Source organism: Choloepus didactylus, chromosome 10 (genome assembly GCF_015220235.1).
Source record: "Choloepus didactylus isolate mChoDid1 chromosome 10, mChoDid1.pri, whole genome shotgun sequence".
NCBI classification, from domain to species: Eukaryota; Metazoa; Chordata; class Mammalia; order Pilosa; family Megalonychidae; genus Choloepus; species Choloepus didactylus.
Window position 1 is genome coordinate 45,316,038 of NC_051316.1, and position 23,237 is coordinate 45,339,274.

At 37.3% G+C, this 23,237-nt stretch overlaps 1 protein-coding gene across 5 annotated transcripts in view; it reads left to right on the forward strand.

Annotated features, from left to right (window-relative positions):
• The window catches only part of TRPM3 (transient receptor potential cation channel subfamily M member 3), a 596,233-nt gene that overhangs the window by 313,567 nt on the left and 259,429 nt on the right, over positions 1 to 23,237 (forward strand). For all 5 annotated transcript variants that reach the window (XM_037798450.1, XM_037798451.1, XM_037798452.1 and 2 more), the window contains exon 6: positions 13,985 to 14,156. In XM_037798450.1, the coding sequence (XP_037654378.1) occupies positions 13,985 to 14,156 (172 nt within the window). The remainder of the gene's footprint in view (positions 1 to 13,984; positions 14,157 to 23,237) is intronic.

Here is a 23,237-nt window from a genome sequence, read left to right on the forward strand (position 1 = left end):
CCAATCGATTTTGCCAGGAATCCAACTTTGTCCCATTTTTTTCTGAGTCACTGTCTCACTTCCAGGAGTCTCTTCCTCCTTTTTTTTACTTTTAAAACCAAAAACAGATCATTGCCAACCTCCCTTAAAGGCTTATTCTCTCCTACTGACCACCAGATTTTCCCCTCATATTCCCTTCTCAAAATTGTATTGATAGGAATTGTGGCTATACAGCAGTTAAGCTATAACAGACTGCCATATTTTATTTGCTTGCCCCTAACAATTTTGGCAAGGAATAATTTATCATTATTTCTCTGAATCACATCGTTACAACCCTCCCTTCCCAATCAAGTCCGCCATAGTGTTTCAAATGTGCTAATCAGTGTTTTTTTTTTCAAGTACCCTGAGGTCTGTCTAAGCCAAAAAAAGCAAACTGAAAAAAATGAAAAAAAGTTGGGTATTAACTGGTCTTAAACTGCTTCTTCTATTGTATTGCAATATAATGCTGCGTAATATATGGAATTTTGAAAATGCAATGCAAAAGAATTTGAATCAAAAAATCAAATGTTGTGAAAAACAAATAGTAAACAAAATTAAGACTTCCACAACCTTTATTTTTGAGAAACAAGAAGTGTTTGTATCAAGGCTACCAAATTATGCATGGAAATGTTAATTTATCCAGAATATGTAGGGTAAGGAATAAAATATTAGTTTATTAGTATGTATTCTCTTAATTAAAATTTACTGGCTGTTTTATATCACACAGAGACTGAATGACTCAAACAGCAATTCCCAAAGTGTTATGTAGACAGTACTGACTAGAATAGTAAGCATATTAATTTTTTCAGAGTATCTGGTATAGAATATACTTGGGAAATACTTGCTTGAGATTTCAAGTGGGCTCTTAAATGGATGTTTGTGAACTAAAACAAATAGATATTTTTAAAGAATTCAAATACCTAAAATACCCTCAACACCAAAAGCATTTAGTGGTGCATTTTATTAACAAATGAATTAATTATTTAAAATGTTGTGATGACTCAGAAGTAACTTTGAAATGGTCATAGCTTCAGGATCTCTATTGTAAACCTAAGTTGTTATTATTCTGTTTTATGTGGGGTGGGGGGCAGGGACTTTTTGGGAACATTTTTGTTGAGATGAACTCCAGATAAGTGGAAGCTGAGGATTTCTTTATTCCAGAGAAAGTAGCCAAATAATCACTTCAGTTGCCTAAGCATTTGCGGAGAATGCTGGCCCACTATCTTTTGTGTGTGTGTGCCATTTTATTGGTTTGTTTTGTTAATCCTATATAATTGCAGAAAGGCAGTAGTTATATCACATTTATTTGCCTTGCTGAGTTGGAAGAATCATCCCTGATAAGTTCTTGAGATTCTTAAAGAAGAAAAAAAAAAAGAAAACTAGCTAGGATTCACTTTGTTAATAAACATTAAAAACCCGTTTTCAAAGGTTCACTTTGCCTCAGAGAAATAATATCATTATTGAACAGTGCAATAGATAGTTTCTAAATTTTTGGGTAATTTACATTTACCCAAAGCCTAATTAATTTTTGTAAATTGAAAACTAGTTATATGTTATATTATATAAACCAGTATAGATAAACAGTAAAATAGAGTTATAGTGAGTACATGATGACAAGCAGCTGTCTAGTTGAAAACAAAAACTGTAAATATGCAACCTTATTTAAACTGTTTGGCAACAGAACATGGAAATTAGAAAATCTGGGATTTATTCTTTTTATTCTGTAATTTGAAAGGCTAACAATGCCTTAAGTTAGATGTATTGCCATACAATTAGACCTATGGCCAAATAAAAGTATTAAATGAATATGACTCCTTGATTTGAAATGGAAGGCTTGTATAATGCTAACTAAGAGTATATAAACCAGGCAGTTATACAAATTTTTACAAAATATAAAGACTGAAAAATTCGGGAATTCATTACTTTTCCTTCATGCAGGCATAAGCATCCCTCTTCAAGTAGGCAAAAATTATAGACCAGATAAAATAATCAATAGAATATCTGGCCCACCTGTGTTTAATCCAAATTCAGGTGTGCACAGGAGAGAAAACAGCAGGACAAAAGGCACAAAGAAAAAAGCAGAAAAGAAAAGGAATTCAATATACAAAATACAAAGATAACAAATTATGTGTATGCAATATATGTATATATAGTGTCTCTGTATACACATATAGGTATAAAGACTAGAAGAAAAAGAAGCCATAATGTTAACAGTTGTTATCTCTGATGCTCAGATTATGGGTGATAAATATTTTTCTCATACTTTTATTTATTCTTCAATTTTCTACATGAAGAATAATCAAAGAGAAAAGGATCTAAAATTATATTCTTTTTGCAGTAGTTTTCAAACAATTTTGACCACAGCTCTTAGCCAAAATTAAATTTAACATCATGACCCAGAAAAATAAGTATATACATACATCTATTTATAAAATTGAAACAAAAGTTGCCCAAGCAATGCTTATCCTACTAAGAGCAATGCACTCTGATATTTTCACTCCTGTTCTTTTCTATTCAAACTCAAAATGCAGCTTGTGACCCACTAAATGCATTTCACCATTCATTAACAAGCCACAACCCACAGCTCTAAAAATACAGCTTTATGTCCCGTGGCAAGGTGCTTATGCTTCTGAAAAGAAACTGAATCAGTTCCCAGGGGGTCAAAATTAAGTGATCTCCCCACTCTTTTCCTTACCTCTCCTTTTCTTTCTATTACTTCTTCCAAGTTCAACATGCCAGTGGGACATAGTGACATCATCTATTTCCAATTAAAAATGATCCTGATCCCAGTGCAGACAGCAGAAAAACCCACTTGCATGTTCAGTAAAATCTGCGCATTCGTTATCCCTGCTCATGAAAGTCTAATAAAGTCAAACCAGGGCTTGTAAAGAACCAGGTGAACAGGCAGAGAAACTGTTGGGAAAAGGAAATGGAGTTGGCAGTTTGTAGAAAGCACAGTAAACACTTGTGTTTTAGTTTTTCAGTTAAACTTTAAGCAAGATTTATTGAATTTTGACCACTCTTGGTATTTTCTTCCCACAAAATTAGTGTACTGGAATACACATGGAATTCCTCCAGCTCCTGTGTGATAATATAGTTTGTTTTCCAAGTTGTAAATTATTTGGAGAACAATTGCTTTTTTGGCATACAGGATTTATGACATCATTTGAGATAGATTTTATGCGTGTTTGCTATTGTAATGTGACTAAAGTCATCTGATGATAGGTTTCCATAAAAAGAAGTACTTGACTAAAATGCTGATGAAAATCTCCCTAAAGTCCATGAATTAGAAGTGTTGTCTGGTAAGCATCATAAGTAGAAATAACAACTTTCATAGCCAGCTTAATTTAATGTCTTCTATCCTTTTTTCATTTTATGTAATCCAACTGACATGTGACAAACATCAAAAATAAATAAACTTTTTAGCATCAGACATTAGATAGCAGAGAAGAAAACATAATGTATTATTAAAATCTTGACCACTAAAGAATTCTGTTAAAACGCAATCATGTGAGAAAACCACAAAAGTTGCCTTCTTGGTCATATCTGTATCTGCAATCCAGAATGTTGAAGTGGTACAAAATAAATGTCAAGGGAAATCTAGGACATTTTCTTTAAATAAATATAAATATAAGGATAAAATAAAAGCTCCATTTCTTATACTTTATATTTTCTTACAGCAGATTTATTTCCAAATTGTTGTAAAACAAAATAATTTTGTTACTGTAGGGCTGAATCTCAGATAAATACTATTAGAAGCTGAACATTCAAGTATTCAAATTTTTTTATTGGTAGAAGTAGCAGATGTGGCAGTTGCTATACATCTTAGAACTAGAATGTCCCTTTAGAATGGCACTACAAAGGTGAATACCTTGTCCAAAACATAGTGAGGAAAAGCTAACTTGTCCATGTTTGGGCTTCTAGATATTCTGAATCATTCACTAAATACACTGCTTTTTCTCAGCCATCTTATGAGATTGACTTGGCTCTCTGCCTCCATTCAAGTCTTATCTCTTAGCTAGATGTGTTACTTGAGGACAGGGCATGTTTCTTTGGATTCTCAGAGCCCAACTCAGAATCTCACACATCATAGGTGCTCAGTAAATATTGATGAAGATGGATCGGGGCTGATGAAATTCAAGTTGTAGAAAGTAAACACTATGAAAAAGATATAATTATAAATCTTATCAATTTATAAATTTACCACAACTTCATCTCTAATCATATCCCCAAGATAGATTATACCATAGTGAGTATAGTCAGGGTTTTTTTTTACTGGGCATCTAAATGTAAAACTGTTTTCATATGTCTCAGCTCAAGGTGAGAGGTAAATGGTGAGGGTCCAACATGTTGGTATATGGGGGGCAAAGCAATGCACAATGAGAAGAGAACTTTCTCTAAACCTGTTGGAAGATTCATGAGCTAATAACCTTCCCAAAAAAGTGATAAAATAGCTTTGTTGATTTAAATGTAATTGTCTTCCACACTGTTTAACCAACCCCTTCTTTTTTCAATTAATAGATTAAAAGCAGCAGACTTTGGTGAGGGGTAAGGCAGTGAATTCTGAGATGGTTATCATTTTTTATCCTGTCACTTAGACATGAAAACATACACTATTTCAGATACTGAGGTTAACCCCACCTCTGTGATGTCTCCATATTATTCCTACTATCCCTTTCTGTTACAACCCAGAATCCTACACTTCCAACCAATTTAATTTGTCTCACTTCCACCAAGATGTCTTCCTGACTCACTGTACCTATAGGTTCATATCCAATTATAATTCTCCCACAATTGTCTTCTCCAATTTAATCAAAAACTCCTTAAAAATGGGGACTGAATTTTTCATTTTCTTTGTTTCTTAATTACCCCTAGTGTAATACTTTGCATGAATCTGAGGCATTCACAAGTCACTTAAACTCTGTAAGATCTGATTTCTTCATTTCTAAGTGGACTGTAAAAACCCTTGATCTGTCTACCTTCATGTGATTTCTAAGAGTATAATTATTTTAACTAATTCTCTGAGCTCTTACTTTGAGTCTGAAGGATATGTTAATTAGCCTAATGAGATATGTATTATACCCATTTTATAGTTGGGAAACTAAATGAGGATTAGAACTCAGATCCAACTGTCTCCAAAGCCCAAATCCTTACCTATTAAGATGTCACATAAGATAAGAACCAAAAAAATATTTAATAATATTATGTTTTCATTGTTAGTTGAGATACTGGCAAATATTTTATATCTGTAAATTGAACTTGAAAATAGGCACAATGAATGACCAGAAGCCTTTTTCTCCGACACTAGACAATGTCTACGTGGATAGAGGATCATGAAAATATCACCAATATAAAGTAAAGAAAGAATTTCCAGTGAATTATATTTTCAAATTACACATTTTAGACTGAAATTCCTTAATTAGAAAACAATCGGACCAAAATTGTTTCAAGTAATTGAAGGCTTTCTGAAGCCTTTATAATTTATCTTTTCCTGAACCCAGATTAACAAGACAGATGCCAAATTAAAAAGTCATTCATGATCAGAAAAAAAGCAGTTTTCATTTTAACTTGAGGATGAAAATTTTATCTGGGTAGCATTCCAACATATCATCTTATATGCTTATTAAATTATCTTCAGATTCAATAGTATCTTCAATTTTCCTGTGCTAGAGATTTTATAGCCTTTAGGAATGAATACTTGCATTTAATTGGGAAATATTCTTTTGATTTAATATCTACATTTCACACCGAGAAAGAAGTTGATTGCTAATTTTAATGTGCTTATCAACTCAGCACATTTGTCACTTATTTCTGGGATGAGCCAAATATGACTTCATATTGTGAACTCAGAAAGCCTACCAACATTGTCCCTCTATGGGGTTTACTGGATTTCTGTGACTAGGTTGGATTACATGTGTCCACGGAAAGTGGGAGGAAACAGAGTGGATGAGGAGGCCCACCCAAGTCTGTTATAGTTATACAGGGGAGACTCAGTTCTGCCTGAGCTGGACCACACCCAGGTTCTAGGCTAATTCCCCAGGCATCTGTCACATTCACTTACATGGGGAATGCAGTTTTCTTGAAGACAATATTGCATTTGGGATTTGCACATGTTGATTTTGAAGTTCCTTTGAAATATCCCAGGAGCATATGAGCTTGAAGCTCAGGAGTGAGATCAGGGCTACAGACTTAGATTCGGAAAGCATCTGCATCTAGCTGGCAATTGAAGCTATTATGTTGGACAAGATCATCAAGGGAGAGTGTGTGGAGTGAGGAGAAGGAGGGCCTACAACTGGATCTTGATGATCTTCAACATTTAATGAGGGAAAGCAGCCTGCCATGGAGACCAATGGTGTGCCAGAGGAGTAAGAACACAACCACAGAGTCAGTGTCACGGAAGCCAAGGGAAGAGCGTGTTTCAGAAGGATAGAGTAAGGGGCAAGGGCAAGTATTATTGAGAGGATAAGAAAGGAAAAGACTTGTGAATGTCCATCCAGTTTATCAAGAAAGACATCATTGGCATCATTGATCAAAGCAATTTCAATGGGATGATGAAGGAGCAAGCCACATTTCAGTGGGTTTAGGATGAGGAGGGAGAAGGAGGTAAAGAGGTGAAGAACACAAGTAGATAGCTATTTTAGGACAGTTGGCTGTGAAAAAAAAGAAGAGATATGAATAGCTAAAAATAATCATAGATTGAAGGATTTTTTCCTTCAAGATAGGAGAGATTTGAGTTTGTTTATGCGTTGATAGAGGCAAGGGAGAATGGGAGAGAAGGAAGATGTTTGATGAAGTCCTGGAGGGTCCTTGAGCTGAGGGAGTCCAGAGAAAAGGGGGAGAGATTAACCATCTGTACCCTTGTAACTGAAGGAGAAAAAGGAAGTGTGTGTGTGCAGAGTTGGTGGAAATAAGATAAATGAGTTTCAGCCTGGTGGTTTATCATTTATCTATGAAATAATAACAACAACAATAATAATAAATCAGACAACGCTTGTAGAGTTTACTGGCAGCACCCTTTAAGACCGTTTACATGTACTATCTCATTTAATTCTTACAACATCATGCGTAAGTTTTTCTTTTTAGTATTGCTACTATCATCACCCCCATCTTAACTGATGATGAAACTCAATACTTGCCCAATGTTAGGTGACTAGTAAAGGATGTAGCTGGAATTTAAACCTAGGACATTAGCTCCCAAGACCATATCCCTACCTATCAGGCAATACTGCTTCTCTATAATAATAACAACTATCATTACTCAGAGACCATACGTGCATTGTTCTAGGAACTTTATATCTCATTTAATTTTCACAAAACCCAAATGAGGTAGTTATAATTATTATTAATCTCCATTTACCGATGGAGACACAGGGGGTAAGTGATGTGCTTAGGTTCACTTAACTGGCAAGTTTATAGGAGCACAGGTTAGATCATCTGCCAAATGGAGAGGGATGGTCTTAGGGTCAGAGGTGTGAGGAGAGTGGAGGATATTGGTCATAGGCCTGATGGAGAAAAGGAACCAGAACTGATGAGAGCCCAGGAAAGAATGCCAGGCAGCACAGAGGACCCAGCAGGAATTAGATTATGATGCATCAACCAGTCCAGAATACAGAGTAGAGGATATATTCTGAGGTCTTAAAGAAGATAATAATAATACATTATTGTATTAGTTATCTATTGTCGTGTAACAAATTACCCAAAAACTTAACGGTTTAAAACAAACAAACATGTATTATCTGACAGTTTCTGTGGATCAGGAATTTGTAAATGGCTTATCTGGGTGGTTCTAGCTCAAGGTCTCTCATGATGTCACATCAAGATGGTGGCGAGGGCTGCAGTCACCTGAAGGCTCGCCAAGAGCTGCAGGAGCCTCTTTCAAGATTGCTCAGTAACCTGTCTGGTTAGGTAGGAGATCTCAGCTCCTCACTGGTTGTGGCTTGGAGTTCCTCCCCATGTGGATCTCTCTCTAGAGAGCTGCTAGTATTGTCTTCATGACATACCGGCTGGTTTCCCCCTGTCCCCCACGGGAGTAAGCGGTTTGAAAGGGGTCAAGGAGGAAGCTTTTTATGAACTAGCCTTGAAAGTCATACACCACCACTTCTGTTTTATTCTGTCCCTTAGAAGCTAGTCACTAAGTCCAGCCCACTCTAAGGGAAGACATTAAAAGAATTTGTGAACATATTTTAGAATCACCACACTGACATGTGTTAATTTCTAAAGCAAGTGACCCTTTCAGAACTCAAGTGACTTTTCCCACTGCCTGTAGACCCCGTGGCTGAATGGTACATGGTTCCCCCCAGTACAAAGCAAAGAGAGATGGATCTATTGAATAGAAATTGTGGAAATCGTGGAAAGAGGACTGGACATCTGTCTGCAGTACACAGGTTGAGGGACACATATTCAAAGTGGAGCAGAAAGATGTAATTTTTCCTCCCATGGATTTTAATGGGAGTCACACAGCTAAAGTGTCTGGGCATTCTTTGAAGATGGATCCCAGGGTTTGCTGGTTTCTTATTTGGATTGTGACCCTGCTTTATACCTAGACTTACAGCTGAGCTGCCTGAATAGAAAATCAGGGAAGTGTCACTGCTGGCTCAAGCCTCTCTATGATTATGAGGACACACAGAGGCTTTTTTTTTCTCCATTTCATTTTCTCCATCCCCATGCTCCTTTATTCCAGATGCAGAGGTTGCTTCCCATTTCTCAGCGGTGTCTCAACAAGTCCCTCATCCTTCCCAGAAATGAATGCCTGATCCAAAGAGAGCCTTGTCACTCCTTTTGTTTCTCTTTCTCCAAAGCACAAACCCCATTTTGCTGCCTGCTGCTTCCTTTCCTGACTTCTGTATATGTTCAGTTTCAGATGACTCATCTGCAAATAATCTGATCAGCTGTCAGACAAAAGGATTTTAATGCCCAGCTGAGCCACTGGCAAAAATGTCCAGCAGCAAAACCAACCCTATTCTTCTTTATAAATTTGCAATAAGACTAGACCCTCTGACTTCTCTCGTAATGTCTCCTGGCCTGTAAAGGAATTTAAATCTGCATATCCACCTGTGGTCTAATAGAAAGAGCATGGTTATTAGGGTGAATTTGGCTAAGACACCTCATTTCTCTGAGCTTCTGTAGTTTTGCCTGTAAAATAAGTATGAAATTGATTAATCCATGTAAAAGTGTCTATCACAGTGCCTGGCATACAAGAGGCAGTCTGTAAATTTTCTTCCTGCCTCTGTTAAATGGTGATATTAGGAGGGAAAGAATGACTCTTTGAGCTGTGGCATCCCATACTCTGCTACTTGCCTGTAGTATGTGGCTATGCAATGCAATAGGTAATGAGAACTGAGATTGCAGAGGGCCTGTGATTGATGAATCAAAATCTGAGATCACTCCATTCAATTCTGTTTGGAAAAGGAGATCCAGGTGGCCAGACTGCCCTTGCATTGTAGAAAGCATTGTTAGAATGAAGAGAGCCCAGCATACAAGAGAACAGCTTTTCATGAACCAATCCACAAGGAAGGTCGTAGGGTTCTGAACTACCTTGGAAGGAGCAAGTGTACTTTTTAGCATAGGCTGTCCAGACTCAATTTTAGAGGTAAAATGTTTAGAAACTGCAGTCAAGTCCCTCTACTTTTTAGATGGGAAAACTGTGATCTAGAAAGCTTCTTTCAATAGACATATTTTCCTATTTATTATGAGATGTTACCTACCAAGCTAGCTGTTAGATTTTTGCATCTCATTAACACAGCACAGTGCTCACCACATGAATGAAAGAATGAATTCAGAAACTTGCTCAGGGTCGCAGATTAGTAACTAAAGGAACTAAAACTAGGATTCACATCTCCTGACTTCTGCTAAGTACTCCTGGGTTAGACTAGAACATGCATGAAAACAGCTGGTGGGTGTCATTGATCAGCTTCCAAATGACTCACTTAAACCCATCTAGGGAAAATGCACCCAGCAGTCTGACACCAGCAACGTGAACGATGCTCAGTTTTTCCACAGTGTCTCTGGATCACTCACCTCCTGGAAGTGATGACCCTCCTAGTGCCTTCTGTGAAGGGTCTCACATCTACTAAGCCCTTAAACATTTCCATTTCATCTCACACTCTTTATTTCAGAACCAAGTTGTACAACAGCCTTTGTCCCAGTATTTTACCAATAAACCAGTGGATTAATGAGTGACAAATTCTCTCATTTACATTTGAGGGACAAGAGAGAGGTAAAATGTCACTTTTAGAAGTATTCTGGTCCGTGATGCCTGGGGAGTACTGTGTTGAGCCACTTCTAAGCCTAGACTCTCATTACCGATGATGAAAGACCACTCTTTATGAAGGCCTTTCAGATACCACGCAGCCTTTCTCTACCCACATTCCTTCTCTGAACTTCAAAATACGGAAAACGACTTGAGTGACTATTTTCTCAATTCTCCCAAGGGTGGTAGGTTACCAGGATAGTTGCTTAGGAGAGAAGGTGATCTGTTACAAGCAATGGATGCTACAGGAACTTAGCACTTAATTCTCCCAAGAAAACCTGGTTGAAATATATGCTAGAGTAATCCAGTATAACTACAAGTTATGAACAAGTCACATTTTTCGTATTTACTGCACGTACCCACAATGCATATGTATGTGTGCTAGTGTGTGTATGTGTATACATAATTAATATAAAGTTGTCCTCTTTTTATGAGCTCTTAAAAATGAAAGAGGCTGCATTACCTCCACATTTTCTTCAAAGGGAAAAATTCATTTGTATTCATGTGATAAAAATACATTGTTTTTTTCTGTTTGGAAAACCCAACAGGAAGATCAGCAAATCTTTTGTAGATATGCAAATTATAACCCAAACAAACATAGACTGCCAGTGTGTTTGTTATAAAGAATGTTAAGTGGATTTTGTAGGAGAGATAAACCAAAATGCCTTTCTCTGAACTACTTGGGAAGTTATTTCCAACTTTGAGTTAACTAACAGTTTCAGAGCATTTCCTTTTTAGATGCTTGGGAAGATACAGCAAAGAAAAAATACGTTGCATATTCTGCCAATTGATTGCTGATTGTTTCCTTTTCTTTTTCTTTTTCTTTTTCTTTTCTTTTCTGTCCTCACATTGGTTTAAATCTCTTCTTTAAAACAAAAGTCAGTGATTTGTCTCTCATCATTTAATTTTGGTCACTAGTTTACAATTGGCAAATCAGTTTATAGTTGGTAAAATAAAGTGGAGCTGAAGAACGAATTAACTTTTAAAGATTACCAAGCACTTTGTACGTATAATCTCACTTAATCCCCATGAAGGAAGTGGTTTTATCATTTTCCTTTTACAAATTAAAAAAAAAGAAAGAAAGAAACTCCAAGTCACAGAGTCGTTGGTAGAGCTAGGATTCAAATAGATTTCCATGGCTCAAATGCTCAGGATTGTTCTAGGATTCAGTGCATCTTCTTAAAGTGAATGACTGAAAAATAAACTAGGGTATTTTACTTATTTTTCAGATTTATATCCCTTATTATGCAGCAGGCAAACTCTGTCAAAATATGATCACCTTTAACTTATATATCATGAGATCAAAAGAAGTGGGAAACAGTAAGATGAAATTAAAATTCATGAGTGATACTATAAACTTGACCCTTTTGCCGTGACTGATTCAGATGTACAGTATTCCCAAAAGCTGGTTGAGCCATGTTTCATAAGACAAGAAAGGCAAACTCAGAAGACTGAAGCCTCGATGTCTTTAGAATCAGTAGTGGAGGGAAACAGATATATAAAATACAGTCAGATGGTTTAATTATTGTCTTTCATTCTCACATTGTAGTGAGTACATCACCTTGGCCTCAAATCATTTTCATTCTTTGATTCATTTGAAAATTCAATTCCATTGATGGTCTTTAATTACGTTCTCAGGAATTCAAATGTGGACTCATGCCTCAGCCAGTCCCATGAACTCATGGGGTTCACCATCACGCTTATTTTAACCTACAGAAAATCTGTCTCTTGTTTCTCTCATTACTGTTTTGGGTCTTCTCCCTCCCTAACATGGAGCTTTAGGGATGGTGCTGAAGAGAGAGTAGTGACTTAATCAAAAACATTTTCTTTTGTCCAAAAACACATGAAGAGGCACTTTAAGAACAGGAGAAAAATCTTTCTACTAAGCCTTTTTTAACAAAATTTTAATATTTATTAACTCACATTCTGCTTTAGAAGGAATGTTTTATGATAAAAAATCAGTAACAATAAAATGGGAGCTTCAACCCCAAGTGACCTTCCTAGAGAGCGCAGGATGGAGTTAGCAAACCCCTGTCTCGATATTTTAGAGCCTCTCATTAACTAATCTAGACAAGGGAATAACTGAATATTGCTTCATGCTATTATCGGGAACAATAATCAAAAAGTTATGGGCTTCTTTTATCAATAAGAGCCATCAAAGATGAAGCTATGAATTTATGTTATATTAATACTACATTGACGTATAGGGCATGTAACAATAGGAATGAATCATATTGCAAAGGCTTGGAATTATTTACACATTTTAAATTTAGATGAGATTAAATCCCAAACAATTCAGAGAAGAGGGTTGGTTGCTTTGTTTTCAGTGTTGAACAAAAGCACGTCTGTCTCAAGTTTTTCCTATTCATTCATTCACTATTTATTGAGTACATTCTATTTGCGAGGCACATGGAAATATAGAGGTTTTGAAATCAGCATCAGGGTCTGAAAAATTACTTTCATGAGATCGTCACTATTGAAGACTGCCCTTCCTAAATCATTTTGTAATTCCGCTAGCAAATTGCTCAATCTCACCACAGCTTTTCATAGTGAGTAATTACACACTGAAATTGAACAAGAGCATCCCAACTCGACAGTTAATGTACATACCACACAAAAGCATGGGGGAAAAATCAGCACTGTTTATTTCTGTCCTATCAATTGTAACTGTATTGAGATAATGTAACTATGAACCCATGGAATGTTCCCAAAAGTATTAAAATATACTCCTAGAATTCCAACCCCTCATCTTCTGTTCCTATTGTATCTAAGCAGTATTAGGAAGATAGAATAAGCATAGATTTGGGAATCTGGCAGACCTGGGTATGAATTCTAGTTCTGACTGTGGTCACACTTGGAAAACTTACTTCTCCTCTCCATTTCCTATTCTCTTCATCTACAAAATGAACATAACAGCAACTAGCTTGTAGGACTGTTGCAAGGAATATAGGTAATGTATGTAAAGCAGCTAGCCCACAATAGATACTTCTTTTATTTTTATGTTAAAATAATCTGAAAGACCACACTGACAATTGTTTTCTTTTAGGTGGTGCAATTCACCATGAAATTAAAATAACAACAATTTTTAAAAAGTAGACTAAGAGATGAGCATTTTGGGCCTGATTCATATTCATTTTATGAGGCTATTATTATGCATTTGAGATTTCCACTAAATAAAGTATCTAGTAAGAATAGTGTTGATTTTAAATAGCAAACTTTCATATATCTGTATGGACATGGCACAAAAGATTACACATTCCCTCCCCTTAAGAATTGAGAATCATCATTTCTCTATTATGTCTATATGCCTGTTAAAGTCTGACGATACAGAAGAAAGAGAAAGAAAACAGCGGAATTTTAAAAATAATTTTGATTCATTAGCAAATAAAAGATCAAATTTAAAATGAAAGATTCTTTGACCTGCCAGTTTTTTCGTGCATCAAAAACACATACTCTAGTTTCTGTATGAATTAGGTAAATAAACATATAGTCCTTTAAGCATGCTCTTACTGTGAATGGGACATTTTACCATAAATCTTACTTCTTCCCAAAGCAATATTAGGAAGAGGATGTGAACTACACTTTTACCATACCAAAATACTCATTTTCCTTTTTTCTCTCTTTCCACTCTATCTGGTTCTCCTTTTCATATTTTGTTTTCCTTTTTTTTTTTTTTTTTTTTTTTGACTCCTGCCTCTTCCTTTTGAAACCCTGCAGGTTGTCCGGCCCTACCAAACCATGTCCAATCCCATGAGCAAGCTCACTATTCTCAACAGCATGCATTCCCATTTCATTCTGGCTGACAACGGGACCACTGGAAAATATGGAGCGGAGGTGAAACTTCGGAGACAACTGGAAAAGCATATCTCCCTCCAGAAGATAAATACAAGTAAGTAGGTCACTGTTCCCACTGCCTCATAGCAAATATGTTCAGAATGAATAACTTGAAGTACATCATGCACCAGTATTTACGCCGCTTTCAGACATGGACCATTATTTCCACCAGGCCAGTGCTTAGGGTTTGAGGGATTCATGCAGAGAGGAGGGTTGGAGGCAAATTGATGACACAATTAATGGGCTTGAGCTCATTTATCAAAAAATGAGAAATTCAACCCTATCTGGGGCTTGTGAGCGCAGATAAACTTTTCTCACAAAACTTTTTCTCCATCCTTCATATGGTACTCTAAGAAGAAAAGGTACCCTAGAGAAATTATTTCTGTTTATTAGGCTTTTTTGGTGATTAAAAAAGGGAAAAAATTCAGGTTTTGGTCTTAGTACAGATATGGCTGTGCTAAGGTGTTTCAAGAGAGCTAAGCATTCTCTAAGCTAAAGTATCATGTGAAATATCTTGAACTTTTAATTCTGTCCCTTAATTTTATGTACACATTTATTCATTGTCTATATATGTATATATTTAGACATGTCTCTTAATTTTATGTATGTATGTATTCATTGTCTATGTATATGTATATATTTAGATATATGTGTAGATCTATGCGTACCACATAATATGTATCAGATGATTATACTAAAATGATCTCTTAGTCACGTATATGCTTTACGCTGTATTTATTACAAACACATTTAACTAAAAAGGTAGCATAGTAAAAACAGCAATGCCTCCACAAATCTCTAAGTGGCTTACATTTAAATGTCGTAGAGGTATTAAAACAATCTACTGTCCCTCCTCGCAAAACAAAATTGTTTGTTTTTATAAAGTGATGTGAGAGGCTTCATGACAGGTTCAAACTCTGTGGTAATTGATCTAATTGATTGATTTCCCAAAGCCCGTGATCCCAAGATACAAAAGATTCTTTGGCTAGATAAATTTTCAGAAGTTTATTGCATTGTGATTCTACTTTTCTAAGTGGCCTTAATCTTCTCAGGTCTATTTTCTACTTCCATCCCAAAGGAGTCTTGCTTGCCATTGCCACCTTTCTTCCGAAACAGTGATGCTAGACCTATGAGACCATGACTCCTCTTTTCCATACTCTCATTTCTGGTTCCACCTTTTAGAAACTACTACTGTTTTAAGCAGTCACGTTTCATGCTTTCATCTTCTTCACAGGGAAGCTCGGAATAATAAAATGTAGTATAGGCCCGCAGTCAAACTGTATTCATATACTCCCCTCTATCTTGGAATCCTCAAGGGTCTTTTGAAAGAGAAAACATAGCATTATGCTAAGGTGAACATCTTCTGGGAAAAAATATTAGATAAGACTAGCAAATTGATCCAGGGACCAGCAGACATCAAATCTAACAAAGTGCTGTTGTCTACGCATGGTCGGTTTTACTGTAAATATTAAACCTGAATTTAATTATAGTATTTGATAGAAAGGAAAAATGTTATGCAATTATGTCATCTATTAGGTTTTTGTAAGCCATAGAATTATTTTACATTAGCCTGTCAGTGTCAGAATGAGAATTTAAATAGTGCTGAGCTGAAAGCTGAAGGAAATGGGAGCAAGGTGGACAAGGAGCAAATTCACGGTCAAGCACTGGGCTTTGCTTGGTTACTAAGACAGGTATTGGCATATGGGCACTTTGACAAGTGGCAGACCCAGTCAGGGGTCCTGGGGAGAGGCACCAGGTATGAGGCACTAGGTCAGAGAAGCTGGCTTGAGACTACTGAAAAGCTCCTCACTCCGAAAGAGAACTAGGGTAGGGAGGGACCGAGGCTGCAGAGTGAAAACCGGGCTGGGGAGGGGCAGGGCGAGCCAGACGGTCACTGCAATCAACATAATTTATAAACCTAATTTTTCATGCTTTAGGGATTATATTTTAGTCTTACTAGAAACCCACAGGCTCCCATTCAGTGAATATAATTGAATAGCCAGAGGAGGATTTAAAAAGTTTAGCAGAGATCCCTAAGGTCACAGGGAGTAAAAAAGCTGAGGGTTACAAATTTGCCCATGAGCTGAAGCAAATTATGTCACAAGCTAGCACCTATGAGTGTTCTATCCCTGAACTTAATATCCCTGGAGTGACCAATGCATCCTGGTTTGCCCAGGACCTTCCTGGGTTTCTCACTGCGAGTCCCATGTCCCTGGATCCCTTCAGTCCCAGGTGATCCTACAAGTGAGTCCCTCGCAAAGCACTGGGTCTGCTTCTCTGGTTACTGCAGTCAGACCACAAAGCAGGCTGGAGGAGCGAGCTCCTCAGAGCTGAAGGGGTGACCCAGGCTCGCTGAAGGGGAACGGGTCCTTACGCCCTGACTTCAGTTAGCAGCAAAGAAAAGTGCCCACTGGGAACATAGAAGTCTCCAGAACAAAACAGAGGAAGAAGGAACAAAGTTCACACTGACTTAGGTCATAACCTAAAACAGGAAGAGTAAGAATACAAATCCTTAATGTACTCCCCGGTCAGTACTTTAGAACAGCAATTCTACTTTCTAACCTGGACACTTATTTTCTTCTTTATATCATGATGAGCAATAATGTCTTTCTTCCTGTTAAAAATTAAACTTGATTCTATGATTTCATGCTGGAAATTCCATTTACTTTTTCATGTCCTTTTCCAAAGTTTGGGAAACCTAAAATTCACCTACAGAACTCAATCTCAGGAAGCCCCTAGGTAGCCTCCTGAGAATCAGGTTCACTGCCTGAGTGACAATTACACTCGAAGGCTTGAGGGGACATCTGAACACACTCAGCATTTTCCTCATGAAAGTGCCATTCATCCTGAACACTTAGGGGTGACCTGCACACCGCAGTAGCCTGTCAACAAGCCTATTTCCTTACATAAATGGCACAATCTTCTGAAGAAGATTTTACCTAGCTATTAAGTGAATCCTGTTCTGGAGACCTATAAACCCTTTCACATCAACATGCCAATTATTAATAAGAACATACTGCAAACATCGAGTGCTTTACATTTTTATCAGCGCTCTGGCATCCATTGCCTCCTGCTCTCCCCTCCCTCCAAGTACCCTACTGTCCAACAGTCAGTGTAGAAGTATTGTCATTTATTACAACTTTGCTTTTAAAGGAGAATTCTTTCAGATTTCAGCAGTTGCTGGCTTTAGAACAATTTTCCATCTGCAATTTCCTAAACTTCAAGTTTAACATGCAAGGCCTCGAACAATTCCAATCATTCCTTTGTAAACAAATATTTATTGAACTCCTATTACGTGCTAGTTGTGGTTGAGATTCTAGAAAGCAGCAGCAAACAATTCTTTGAGTTTAAGTTGAAAGGGGCAAATGGAATAAATAAGCAAGTATATATGTGATGTCTGGTAGTAAACAATGCTATGAAGAAAAATAAAGGTAAGTAAGGTATATATATACACACATACATGTGGGCACTTTATATTAAATGGTCCGGGTATTTAATTTAGGCAGTCAGAAATGGCCTTTCTGAAGAGGTGACATTTAAGTAGAGCCCTGAATGAGTGCACAAACCAGCTATGGAAAGAGCCTTCCAGGGGAGAGGAAACCAGGAACAATAGCCCAGGTGTTCAATGAAAAGCAAGAAGACCTTTGTAGAGAGTTGGATTTTATTCTAATGGAATTTTGATCTGGCAAGTTACAGGATCTCCCTTATGCCTTAATAAATCACTCTGCTCTTGTGTGTAGAGATTAGTCCGAGATGGGCAAGATTAAAGCAGGAAGATGGGTTAGGAGGCTATTGCAGTAAACCAGGTCAGAGCTGACAGGTTTGAGTTAGGATGGCAGCGGCAGAGATGGTAAAAGGGCTTTGACTCAGGTATAACTTGATGGTAGAGCTGCAGAGAACTTGCTAATGAATAGCGTGTGCAGGGTAAGGAGTAGACACTGCAAAGATGTTGCACGGTCATCCTTAGAGACAGGAGCATATACTTAAAACCATGGAACTGGATAAGATTTCCTAAGGAGTAAGCATTTATAGAAAAGAAAAGGGCGGTGAGGACTGATCTCAGGGGAACTACAGTGAAGTCCTGGAGAGGGTGAGAGGGGATGGGATTTGGGGCACAAATGAAGACTGTGGTGTGAGGTAGAACAGAGATAGTTTCATCATGTGTAACAGGGGCGAGAGCAGAGCATCTGGGAAAAGATATGGGTACATTTTCTAGTCGGACGATCAGGTAGTTCTCTATAGATTGCCTCTCTATCTAGATTAAAACAATAGAGGAGGTCATTGGCTGAGAGTTTGGAAGGGGAGGAGGTGTTGGAGATGCAGGAGAAAAGAAGGGTGAAACAGTCATTTTAGAGACTGGAGACTGATCAGAATTAGGGAATGTGGGATACCATGCAGTCACCCGGAGCCCACTTGAAATGCATGGTCATACATTTAAAGTGGCATGAGTCATCAGGGCTGTTTTTCCAGCCAAGGGACTGCTATAGAGAGTAACATATAAGTAGCCTGATGGAGGCTTTAAAATCCCAAGCACACTTTTTGTAAATATTTTTATTATTCAAAATTTCGAGCAAAGAAAAAATTAGAGAGTGTTATAATAAACCCCCTATACTAATTGTCCAGCTTCTATAATTATGGTCAATTTTGATTCCTTTATACATAACACACACCTACTTTCTCCTCTGGATAATTTTGAAGGAAAGCCAGACAGTGTATCACTCCATTCATAAAAATTCCAGTATCAAAACATTTTTAACCTATCTTGGTCACTTAGGGGTAGATTTAAAAGTATTCTCTTTTATAATAAAAAATATTGATCCAAGGGTTTTACAATTCTTTCAAAAAATGAAAATTAAAAACTATACTATTGCCTGTTAACACACATCTGAAAAAAATGACAATACCATCTCTTGTCCCAATTTCTACTTTCAGCTAGCAAAAAATCACTTAAAATGTAGTTCTTAAAAAGGGAAGTTATTAGTTTAAAAAGCACAGCAATTGAGACTTTCTTTTAAGAGCTTAAAGGGAAGAATATAACTTTGGGGAGACGTCTTTGCCTATTGCCAACGGCATAAATTGAAAGTACCAGGCAGACCTGGGAATTCAGATTGAGACTGTGATCTTGAGCAAATTATTGTATTTCTCTTAGACTTCATTTCTGCATCTGTGAACCAAGGATAATAATTCTTCATAGTGCCGTGATGATTAAATGCATCAACATATGAAAGGATTCTAGCATGTGGCACTTCAAAACACTGATTCCCTTCCTTCCATCTGGGGGAGGGTGGTGGTGCAGTGATCCCCCAGTGGGGGAAGCCAGGTATCGCGTTTATTGTACAGGCTCACTGCCATGGGTTCCAGCCCGAGATCCAGATCCTTTCATTCGATGCCTGTTAGGGTCCAGGATCTTCGTCAGAATAATAGTTTATGACAAATTATAACCTGGCTCTGCTTGTCAAGGAGCAGCCATGCTTACCTTTAATGACAAAAGGGGGAAAGGGAAAACTGAGACTAAAAATTATACCCTAAGCAAGTATCACCAAGCCTCTATTAATATTACTTGTTAAAGACTAATTTAACTTCTTGGTCATTAGAGCAACAATTAGAAAAGCTCTTCTCTTGTTAATATATTGTTGAAAATATATTCTAAACTGTAGTTGGCCCCTCCTGCCTGAGTAAACAGAGTATAATAGAGGATGTTTAACCTTTCTTTAGAGATACAAGCTATTTCAGTGCCTCAAAGTAAACATTATGTATTTCAGTTAAGATTGTGGAGTACTCTACTTGTTGAAGGTGGCAGAACTTGAGCTGAATGTGAATTGGCCCAGAATATATATATATATATATATATATATATATATATATATATATTTAATTCATTTTTATTGAGATATATTCACATACCATACAGTCATCCATGGTGTACAATCAGCTGTTCACAGTACCATCATATAGTTGTGCACTCATCACCCCAATCTAATTTTGAACATTTTCCTTATACCAGAAAGAATCAGAATAAGAATAAAAAATAAAAATAAAAAAGAACACCCAAATCACCCCCCCATTCCCCCCCTATTTTTCATTTAGTTTTTGTCCCCATTTTTTTACTCATTTATCCACACACTGGGTAAAGGCAGTGCGATCCACAAGGTTTTCACAATCACACTGTCACCCCTTGTAAGCTACGTTGTTATACAATCGTCTTCAAGGAGTTTGGTAGTTTCAGGTATTTACTTCTAGCTATTACAATACATTAAAACCTAAAAAGTGTTATCTATATAGTGCATAAGAATGTCCACCAGAGTGACCTCTCGACTCCATTTGAATTCTCTCAGCCACTAAAGATTTATTTTGTTTTGTTTTGCATCCCCCTTTTGGTCAAGAAGATGTTCTCAATCCCATGATGCTGGATCCAGATTTCATCCCTGGGAGTTGTATCCTGCATTGCCAGGGAGATTTACACCCCGGGAGTCGGATCCCATGTAGGGGGGAGGGCAGTGAGTTGACCTGTCGAGTTGGCTTAGTTAGAGAGAGAGAGGTCCAAGTCTGAGCAACAAAGAGGCACCCAGGGGGAGACTTTTAGGCACAATTACAAGCAGGTTTAGCCTTTCCTTTGCAGTAACAAGCTTCATAGGGGCAAGCCCCAAGACAGAGGGCTCAGCATGTCAAGCCATCAGTCCCCAATGTTTGTGAGAACATCAGCAACAATCCAAGTGAGGAAGTCCAATACTTCCACATCCTCCCCCAGCTCCTCAGGGGGGCCCCGAATATATGTTTTTATTCTCCACCCAAATTACTTTGGGATGTGTTGCTATTTCACTCTAACCTATACAGACCTACCATATCTCACTTCCTATTCAAAGTTCCGTGTAATTGTGGTGTTTGAACAAACTGACTGTAGAAGTTATATTGTTTAGAAAATATAGATCCTACACCAAATAAACATTTCTTCCCTTGGCAGAATATGTTTTGCAAGTTTAGATTTGGTTCAACATCAGATTTTCTTGGTATAATTTACCATTTTATGCAAGAGAGATTGGACTCCATTTGATTAAGGGGTCATTCCCTTGAATTTATGTTAGGTTAGGATGACTTGGAAGTTTGTTTGATTTGGATTGCATATCAAATTATATTCTGAACATAAGTTTTGAGGGTAGGGAGTTTCTTTATGAGGTTAAGATCTTCTGACTTTGCTCTCTCTCTCTTCTTGAAAGTAGAATCCACATCAGACTAAATTCAATATAAGGGATTATTTCCCCAAGGTGGACCTTATAGACACCTATTTTGCAGCATTAATTGACGGGAGAAGTTGCATAGATTTAGATTCCTATGACCAGAGATTTTGCTACGTTCGGAGTTTGCTTGAAAGGGAATTTGATGCTCTTCTCTGTCTTTGCCCCAGAGTAATGTCTGACATTTGAGTACAGCCTCATCTGATGTACTCAAATCTGTCTCTAAAGCAGCAGACTAAAATGGGCTTGGCATTTCTAAGTTAACAAGTTGCAGAAATGATTGCAGATTTCAAAACCATAACCAAATTTGGTATTTGAAGATATTGGTATTTAGAATTCTCTGGGAAAAAATATATGTTTTATTATGCAGTCCTTATGCCAAACACCAATTCATATATGATTGGGTGCTTATTCACACAAACAAACAAAAACAGAAACAGTAATAATAATAATGTCTCCCAGTCATACAGAATGTCATCCCCAATAACTTATGCTTTACTGTGGGGAACAAATGTTTCCCTTTTCCATGGAGTTGTGTATATATGAACACAACTAATATACTAGTCCACAGAGTAAGTCAAAGCTGCTATAGTCCAATTAGTTACAGGAGATTTTATTGTGAAAAGCTCATGTCTGTAAGGTGATGCACACGAAATTGAAGCACTTTGTTTCACTGAAATTTCTATAATCAAAAATGAGTGCCCTTCACTGTGTATATTTGTATCTGATTACCACCATTTTTGGGTGATAATTCTTAAACACGGCTACAGTGGTTCTCAACTGGGGTGATAGTGCCTCCCCCCAGGAGGTGTTTAAAAATGTGAGAAGGGATTTGGGGTTGTCACAATTTCTGGCACTCATTAATGGTATTAATGCTAAATATCCTTCCACGTGCAGGACAGTCTCACAAGTAGAATTGTCTGGCCCAAATGCCAATAGTATCCCTTAGGAAACATGACTCAGAGTATGTTTCCAAGAGTTTTCTTTTTGTGTTTTTCAAATCTTCCTACTAGCCCACACTTCATATGGCATGACCAAGATAGTCCTAGTTTAAAAACATATGTAGAAGCGGCACTAGTGAGCTAGCAGTGAGAGTGAAAATATTTAACAACCCATGAATACTTCAGTTTCCTAAATCCATGACCCAGGCTGGATATCAGCCCTGGTACCTCCCTCAGATCTTCACATCACTTGCTATTGGAAAGCTCTTCCTTATATCCAGCTTTATTTGTGCTCTTCAAGGTGTTCTTTTCTGGGTGAGGCCCATTGTCTATTTTAGAGCTCAGGGGGTGTGTGAACCGTAAATGGACGTGAATTGACCATCAGCCATAATGGCTGGTAGAAAGCCGTTTTTCACAGGAAGTGACATATTGACCTGCTTAATAGGCAGACTCAACTCATGAAGTAAATCAGAAGAGAATTTCCAATTCTGCAGCACTGTTTTTAGCTTCCTCGCTTTACAGGTTTCAGGCTCAATGACTTCAGAAATGGGGTCAACACTGGGAGCTTTCCTGTCACAGCCCTTAATACTCAGAGAAACCCAGTCCACACTTATTAATTGATTTTGGGACAAGAGGCAAAGGCTCCGAAATGCAGTGGCTTTATTTGTAGGGCATATTTTAATAAATCATAGTCTTGGTAGAATAGAGGGTTAGAAATTGAATACAAAGAAAACTCTAATTTTTTATTCTATAAATTACTGAGAACTAGTTTGGAAATAAGGGGACAGGGAAGTAGTATAAATCTTGAATGAATGAATAAATTAATAGAGTAAAACACCATGAAGTGCTTTTCAAAAATTTGCATTCCATTTCTACTATATACCTCTCTTTTCCATGGACCATAATAAAACCCTTATGCATATTATTTTTCTATTGTTAAATTACAAAGTTTAATTTAATTAA